General features: G+C 37.9%; 1 protein-coding gene across 1 annotated transcript in view; it reads left to right on the top strand.

Moving 5' to 3' along the window:
* cdadc1 (cytidine and dCMP deaminase domain containing 1) overlaps window positions 1-8,863 on the top strand; it is a 13,250-nt gene extending 4,387 nt beyond the window's left edge. Inside the window, exons 2-9 of the mRNA XM_056772118.1 lie at window positions 1,130-1,230; window positions 2,556-2,733; window positions 3,700-4,269; window positions 4,450-4,499; window positions 4,585-4,754; window positions 7,243-7,432; window positions 7,540-7,591; window positions 8,510-8,863. Coding sequence (XP_056628096.1) covers window positions 1,130-1,230; window positions 2,556-2,733; window positions 3,700-4,269; window positions 4,450-4,499; window positions 4,585-4,754; window positions 7,243-7,432; window positions 7,540-7,591; window positions 8,510-8,574 — 1,376 coding nt within the window. The 3' untranslated portion in view covers window positions 8,575-8,863. The remainder of the gene's footprint in view (window positions 1-1,129; window positions 1,231-2,555; window positions 2,734-3,699; window positions 4,270-4,449; window positions 4,500-4,584; window positions 4,755-7,242; window positions 7,433-7,539; window positions 7,592-8,509) is intronic.
* The last annotated feature ends 132 nt before the right edge of the window (window positions 8,864-8,995 follow it).

Here is an 8,995-nt window from a genome sequence, read left to right as displayed (position 1 = left end):
TGCATTGTACCTTCCCATACAAGAAGGAGGACAAGGTTTTGTGGATATCAAGGCAAGAATAATGACTTTTCATCTAAAAGCAGCAATGAGACTGCTATATAGCAACTATCTGGCCTAGATGATCACAGCAATAGCAATCCTTCGGAGAGCAGGTGGTATGGGATTTGATGAGCATTTATTTATCGTGAACTTACAGGAGCCTTAGTGAGTGGATCTCAGTCCTTTTTATAAGTCTGTGTTGGAGGCCTGGAAAGTGTTTGCCGTATCAAGATCTGCCCGTTTTTTTTTTTCATCACTTGTTCTGTCATCTGCATATTTACATTAAAGGTTGCTGGCTGCTGGATACACAAAGTTGGGTCATGTGATTAGCAGCAGTGCAGAAGAAATGTGTCAAAGATCTGGACTGAAATCGTTAAAGTGTCTAATGCCAGGGTTTTTACTGTTTAAGGTTTAAAAACTTTTTTTGGACTTGACTCTTCTCCTAAAGGCTGCTGGCATGTCCTGTACAAATATTCAAGTGACAAACTAACCTCCAGTGGGGTATTGTACATGGAGCGTAGCTACAAACAGACATGTGGTGCACCTTAATCGTAGTGTTGGGGTGGGCTGCTCTTTTTGTCTGGAGGCAGAATCATGGTCTCATTTATTTGTACAGTGCTTACGTTTGGTTTCTTAAATTGTTTAAATATGGTCCCAAGTACTCTGTTCAACAGAAAAGAGGTCTGGTAATGATTAATTTTTTATCAGGTACTGCCAAACTAGCAATTTGGAAAACAAGGAGAAATAAGATGTTAGGGCAGGGTAATACAAGTGTGGTTCCAATGTTTTTGGGACTAGTTGCAGCTAGAATGAAAGTGGAATGTGCTCATTATAAGCTGGTGTACTGTTTACCTATGTTATTAAACATTTGGGGTGTAAATGAAGTGGTGTGTTTGGTGTATGGAAATGATGTGGTGTTGTCTTTTAATCTGTATATGAAGAAAAATACTTTGTATTATGTGTATGCTATGTTTGTGGTAATGATTGAGAATTAATTGTTAAAAAGTAGTCGTTTAAAATCTCTGTCACCAATTTTCTAAATTGTCATGTATTGTCCATCTGTTTACAATCGCCTTTATTTATGTTTTAGGTCTGGCTCCTAGACTATCCAAAGTCAACCTCTTCACATTGTTAAGTTTATGGATGGAACTTTTCCCTAAAAATGAACAAGAGCACAGAAGAAAAGATGCTGTATGTATAACACCACACTCAGCTGTCATGTTTTCTACTCCTCCGGGCAGTTATTTAAGTGCCATCTAACTTAAATAGACAAATCTCTTAAAACACTGGCTAAACTAACAATAAAACAACATATTTCCCGCCCACAATTACACCTGACATCTTCTGTACAGCAAATTCTGTCTCTTAAGCTTTAATTATGCTTAACAAATGTGAATAATGGTATTAAAAGGAATGTTTTTTTTTCTCAGCAATTAACGCAAGTTTATTGACTTCTGGGAAATAACCTTATTATAAGAAAGCTGTTTCACTCATGAATATAATCGGCATTAAATATTTGTATGAACCGCGTTGAAGGGATAGTTCACACAAAATGAACATACTGCCATCATTTACTCAACCTCAAAACATCAACAAAAGATTCTTTGAAGCAAGTTGTAAACAAAACAGCACCGGCAACCTTTCACTTCTATTGTAAGGACACAAAACCATCTGTACTTCCTTATATCAATTCGAGCTCGAATCTGATACGGAAAATGAAGATGATCAAGCCGATACATCAACTTTGCCACCGCGACTTGAGCAGGATGTTAAGGATTGGTAAGGTATTATTAAAAAAATATTACGTTAAATAGTTAAAAACTATAACTAACTGTTTTACTTGTTATATACAACGTTATAAAGACTATAAACAAACAACCATATACACCATACAGAGTTTGTGTGAGATAGAAACAAGCTTGCATTTACAGCAGGGAATGGTAACATAATAAATAACGCGAGTGCTTTGGCCCTTCCTGATCAACCAGTGTTACGCCATGTCTCGTCATGACTCAACAAAGACAATAAACCCCATTATAAACACGACATTTGTTGACTCTAGTTGGAACATTATTACTGATTATTAGGACTTATGTTGTCTATTTTCACGTTGCGCGCGTGTCTGCATTTGCAGATCAAAAACACACAACAAACTCAACTCGCTCTAGTCCGTATCAAAGTCTTTTACAAGGCTGCTAATCTGAAGCGCCTGTCATTGCAAAGTTATGTCTCTATTGCCCGGTTTCACAGACAAGGCTTAAGACTAGTCCTAGACTTAAACGAAAGTTTGAGCTGTCTTACTTAAAAATAAATTGCCCTGGTATGTCTTTAAATGTGTAATTGCCATTGTTTTGTCTCAGGTTGCACAGCAGTAATGTTTTTATCAAAGGCATTTTAATAAAAGCAATTTAAATATGCTAATTAGACCAAGTCATAGTCCTGGTTTAAGGTAAACCATGTCTATGAAACCGGGCTTTAATCTCTAATGTACATTATATATATATTTTTGCATCCAGACTGCAGACTGTGGTCTTGTGGTGGTCCAGGAGTGCAAAGTTCTGGGTCTACATTGCTCCAGTGTGCAGTTACATGCAGGGCAGGTGGCTGTGGTCAAACATGGCCCAAGACTGAAAGGATGTGATCTTTACTTCTCCAGAAAACCGTGTTCAACCTGCCTCAAGATGCTCATCAATGGTAAGATCGTAGGCCACTATTCACCGTCGTTCTAAAAAAGTCTCGAAAAACAATGCACGCTGTCACTCAAAGAGTAGTTATGGTTGACTTCATGTTTTCACATCTACATGTATTCTCATGTTTTCCTTTTGTATTATTATTATTCTACTCTATCAATAAATATTTTTGTTTCCAAGAAAACTGCAAAAGGTTGACATAACTTTAAAGGCAACATTCCCCGCCATCCCATTTTTCAACCTTTAGTTAGCTTGTAATTTTGCTGTTAGAGCATATAAACAATACCTGGAAAATTATAAAACTCAAAGTTAAGTGCCAAGCGAGACTACAGCGCTCTACTTTCCGGGTACATGATGTCAGTATTACGAGTGCTTTTAATAACCTCCGCCCAAAGGTATACGCCAAAAAAGGGCCGAGACCTTCCTCAGGGAAGAGGAAGAGCCGCTGGAGTAGTGTTTGGTTATCAGAGATTGTAAACATTTGACTGAGCTACGCGCTAAACTACTTTCACTTTCATCACAGTCCTACAGCTGGTAATAAGAATTCAGCTACACACATTCTCATATTGCTATTGTTATTATGAATACACGTGCACAGAAAGGGGGACCGACCAATCACAGCAGCCTGAGAAGCAGAAGCTCGCTGATATGTTATGGGTGGGACATCTTCAAACACACTCTATGCGGGGAACCAATCACAACAGACCTGGTCAGCTTTACCAGTCAGAGCGTTTCGGAAGGAGGGACTTTATATAAACCGAAATAAATCTAGTTGTTTTGTTAGAAGAGGGACAGCGGTGAACAATAGACTTGAAATATAAGGAGTTTTTTTATTAGAAACATGAACATCCATTGTTAAACACCCCCAAAACACAATCAAAGCCTCAAAAACAGCCTCCTTTAACATAGATTGATTGTGAATGTTTTGTGTTTTTCTCTGAAAATCGCTTTTTACCACTTGTGGATTCAGCCGGTGTGAACAGGATATCCTACTGGCCCAGTGATGCTGAGCTCAGCTTGCTATCGACTGACAATGCGGATTCAAGCCACCAAGATGCCATTCTTGACGCCACAGCTGCAGAGAGACTGAAGTCCAACAGCAGGATTCACATCTGCGTCCTCCTACAATCTCTGGGCAGCAACATGCTGCAGTTCGTAGACGAAACATCTCAGAACTGTGAGTTCCTTGAAAAGATCGCTGCTGACAATCTAGATGTCGCTGATGTCTTCAAGCAGGAACGGATGAACAATTTGAGCGATTTTTCGGGAAGGTTCTTGGTGGATGATGAGGAACAGCACAGGTGTGTTCTGAACAAGATGGGACTTGAGAACTTTTGTGTGGAACCTAATTTTGGTAACCTGAGGCAACACATGAAGGATCTGATCAAGATTTTAGCCTCAGTTGCTGCCGGCGTTCCTGTGCTGCAAAGGGGATATGGGTTCTTCACGAGAGATCTCCAAGTGTTGGGTTCTTCAGCGCTGCCCCAAGATGTCGTACGACACTGTATCATACAAGCCCGCTTATTGGCCTGCAGAACAGGTGAGTCATGTTTATTTTGACACTTAGTAAGTAAGCGTATGCATGTGTCAGATATTCCCAATATGAATCTTACATTTTGGAACTGTTCCTTTAAAATAAGACAAAGATCTTATGGGACAAAGTAGTATTCGCCAGTACTAGGAAGTATTTTATGACTTTCTTTTTTTTGTTCTGTTTTAGAGGATCCTAAAGTAGGAGTCGGTGCTGTGATTTGGGCCGAGGGGAAACAGGTGAGCAAAAAGTTTGGAAGAAACATTCAAGTTCTGATTTATTTTGAAAAGAAAACTTACTTTTTAAATTTTAAATTTTTTCCAGTCACAATGTGATGGCACGGGTCGTCTCTACCTAGTGGGCTGTGGCTACAACGCCTATCCAGTTGGTGCAGGATACGCGGAGTACCCTCAGTTGGATCACAGACAGGAGGAGCGACAGAACAGAAAGTACAGATACATCCTTCACGCCGAACAGAACGCACTTACATTTAGGTGAGAAGCCTGAGACCAAAGCACAAACCTGTCACTGAAGACACCTGTCCCAGACCGATTTCTTTAAAGGTGACATCATATGAAAACCCCACTTTTAGCGTGTTTATGTGCTTTAAACGGGTCACCGGTGCATCTTTCAACCCAGCAAACGTGAAAAATAAGAACCCAGTAAGTTTGTTTTGGTGTGCCTTTCCTGCAAGCATGTGAGAAATCGAGATTTCGCTCGGGTTGTGATGTTCAAAGCGGATTTTCTTATAATGTTACCGCCCCTTAATCTACACAGTTCCACCCACCGCGCTCCGCCATTGTTTTTTTCACAAGTGACAGCGGTGTAGGTGACGCCATGGCGCCATGATAGTCGCTGCACAGAGTCCAATCCTAGGAAGAGACGGGTGGTTTTATTTTATTTTTAGTGGAAATCCATCAGAAACCATAAGTAAGAACCTGCATGTATGCGCAAATCACTTCAAGCCAGTGTGCTTTTTCAAGCTGGGACAGCACAAGCAGGATTAAGCGCAAGTTATAGTCATGTGTAGGACCTACGCCGTACCCTATGACCCTATGTGTACCCCACGCCGTAGCCTGACGCGCACCTCTCCAAAAATGTAACAATGCGTCAACCCAACGCGGACCCTATGTGGACCGCAAGAGCTGGGATTGGCCTGTTTGAACCCCTCCCTCAGGTAAAAAGAACTCTGTGCTAGAGTCATGTTTACTCAAACGCATTTCCGAATGAATTATCTATGTAAAATATTTTTGCTTCTGTATTAAACATCTCAAATCTGACTGTTTACTTGCCGCTATCAATGCTAATGCTTCTCAAACGAGCTGCTTCTTCTTCGGCTCTTGTCTTGGTTACACAAGAAACACGTGTCTGGACACTGACGCCTAGTGGTCATTGCCTTTCGACGCGGACAACGACGTAGAAGTATAAATGAACACCGACACATAGGCTATGGCGTAGGCCGTAGGTCCTACGCAAAACTAAAAAGCGGCCTTTAGCTTCAAAGTTGTTCCTCAAAAGGGATCGAGACCGACTGAACAAGACAAAACTGCCGATGTGAGTAATATTCATCAACAGTCTGAATGGACGTAAATGTATATATAGGAAGATGACGTTAGCATATGATAGTGAAGGGAGGTAAATCAGTCACAGACTAAATAGAACATTCAAAGACAGTGTTAAACTTACTGTATATAAGGCAGATGGACACTTGGAGTTTAACTGTGTCAATGTTAATACATTATGTGCTATACTTAAGCTCATTATCATTTAAAGAGACATTCACCAAAACGGGTTGCTGTGAGCAGAGCTGTTTTTGACGAGGCAAGAAGGGTTTTGTTTACACAGCCATTGAGTGTTTTTAAGCAAAACATGTTCCAGACATTTCATGAAAAGACGCTAATAAATCATACCAACTTGTTGAAAGTGTTCATCTGAGAAACCTTTAAAGCTTTCATTTAGTTATAACTAAATTGGTTGTTAAACACATCCATAAAAATCAGTCTTGAAAACTGTCTCCTTACCACACCCTGATTCACAACAGTAAGCTTTACGTCATTTGACTGCAGCACATGTAAAGATAAGGACGTAAAATATCCTCTAATGTTACATTTCAAACAGAGATATAGAGGCAAAAGTTATGGATTACAGCAATAAAATTGTAGGTCTGCATCTAGCGGCTCCAAATAGATTTGCAAAATTTTGATTCAGTGTAAAAATCTCTTCCAAAGATTGTTAACTATGGCAAGCAGAATAAGCTTTTAATCATTCTCAGGATATTAAACTTTGATGTCAACAATTCAATTTTTACTAGTGAAAATTATTATTCTTGATATCAAGAATATAAATTCTACTAGTAACTTTGGCTATTTTTGATATCAATAATTACATATTCTGTAGTAAAAATGTGAATTCTTGATATCAACAATCACGCAATCACTTGCAGAAATGTGTATTCTTGATTCTTCCTTCTTTTTTGTCCTTGGGTGATCACATGCCTGAACGACACAATTATTGAAATCAAAAATTATTATTTTTACTATTAAGGATTACATACATGATATCTGAAATAAGATTTTTAACATGTAAGAAATTAATTGTTGATATCTGAAATGAAATTGAATGGCTGCCTATTATGATATTTAACTAGTAAAAATGTAATTACAGATATCAAGAATTACGTTTTTTTCTAGATAAAATGCAATTTCTGATATCAAGGATACACATTTCTGTGTGTATGACGTCAATGTTGATATCAAGAATTCACAATTTTACTAGTGAAAATGTAATAACTGATATAAAAAATAGTAATTGTGACTAGTAAAAATTGAATTTTTGATATCAAAACTTCATATCCTGAGAATGATTAAAAGCTAATTCGGCTTGCCATAGTTAACACATTACAAACTTGCAAGTTTTGCCCACTAATTAAATAAATGACAGAGTGATAATGTTTTTATTTTTGATTGTTTCTGTTTCCCGCAGGAGCACGGAGATCAAAGATGAAGAGAACACGATGATGTTCGTGACCAAATGTCCGTGCGACGAGTGCATTCCTCTGATCAGCTGTGCTGGAATAAAGCAGATCTACACAACAGATCTGAACAGCGGAAAAGTGAGACACGATATCTCCTACCTCAGGTTCAACAAACTCTCTGGAGTCCAGAAGTTTATTGTAAGTGCTGTGTAAATACACAAACAGTGATGATGTATAAAAGTGTATAACTGCAGTTTACTCGATGAGGAGAAATAGAATGTAGCAGTTATGTTTTTCTTCCACAGTGGCAACAGAAATGTTGTGATTCTGAAGAACAGGCTGCTCTGCCAATGTCAAGTAAGATACTTCTCTGTTATTACATCACAGATTATGTTGTTCATTCTAAACAACATACTCACCAGTATTGTATAAACGTTATGTGGTCCAAACTTTACTTCCGGTAGACCTCCGCAAACCATCAATAACTGTTGAGTAGTTTTAATTCAATTTGATACAATTAATATACAGGAGAATATTATTATAAATTGATGTTAAGATAAATGAAATGTTAAATAAATGGTTATAATAAACAAAAACAGACCGGAAAATAACTTCGGGCAAGCTGCCTGTGTCCAATGAAACCGTCTATACACTATACTTGCCAGACTTGTCTCTTTTTTTTACACATTTTTCTCAATATAGTCGTGTGTTGGCAGTGCTGGTGCTTGGTCCCCATAGCACACATTAAATTGACCAATTTGACTAACAAGTAATAGTTGTCCTAATATCCACTGCAACACTGTACAAAATTCTTGTACACTGTACTTAGTAATTTCTAACTTAATTTTGTTCCAAATTTTCACTGTTAATGTAAATGCATGCCTTTATTTTTCCACTTAGGTGTGTTTGTTCCTTATTGTTGTTTATTGATTTAGATGGCCAGTTGTGTGTGATAAATTGTAATTAGCATTATATTATAAAAAAGTAATTATGTTCTTTGGAACAAGATGTAGTTTAGCCCTCCATAAAAGGCATAAAATCGGAGTCACTTACTGAGGATTGCTTCAGCAAGATCTGGCAACACTGAATTGGTTATAATTATCAAACTATCTCACTGTGGTTGGGCTAAATATGGCAACTAAATTTAACAAAACTCATGTTAGAATGTGCAGTTTGTTTAGACACGTTTCTAGAAAAGGATCATTAGAGTGATTCTGTGGGTTTGTGTTGTGTCTGCCCGCCCTCATGATGTGAAATGAATGTCTTTAATTACAGATGGCTGCTCGAAACGGAGAGATGAAGAAACAGCATTTCAGTGCAATAAACGACTGCGATCGTAGTGTTTATTTACGAAGCTGCATTCCTACTACGAAAATCTACAAACGTGAGATCACTTTTAAAGAAAACACATATTTCCAAAACATGTTATTTTTGCGCATAGGATTGAACCCATGACCTTGGCTTTCCTAGGATCATGCTTTGCTATATAAATTAGAGAATACATCATGTGCGCCAATATATAATACTGAATGGTGCAGATGTTTTATTAGGGTTATATAAATTGTAAAATAATTTTAGCACGTAAGATCTTATTTGTCAATGTTAAAGGGATTGTGTGAAATATTTAAGGCTTGTAAGCCAAGGACGCACTTTTATGTTTGTGTTCATTTAATTGTTGGTGGTGTAAGAACTTGTTAGTGAAAGTACAGAAATAGTGTATGCAATACTGCATGCAAACTGCAAAACATGTTTTTTTCCATA

The sequence above is a fragment of the Triplophysa dalaica genome, chromosome 2 (assembly GCF_015846415.1).
Source record: "Triplophysa dalaica isolate WHDGS20190420 chromosome 2, ASM1584641v1, whole genome shotgun sequence".
NCBI lineage: Eukaryota > Metazoa > Chordata > Actinopteri > Cypriniformes > Nemacheilidae > Triplophysa > Triplophysa dalaica.
Note: the sequence above shows the minus strand (reverse complement) of the source record. Positions and strands in the feature narration are given on the sequence as shown.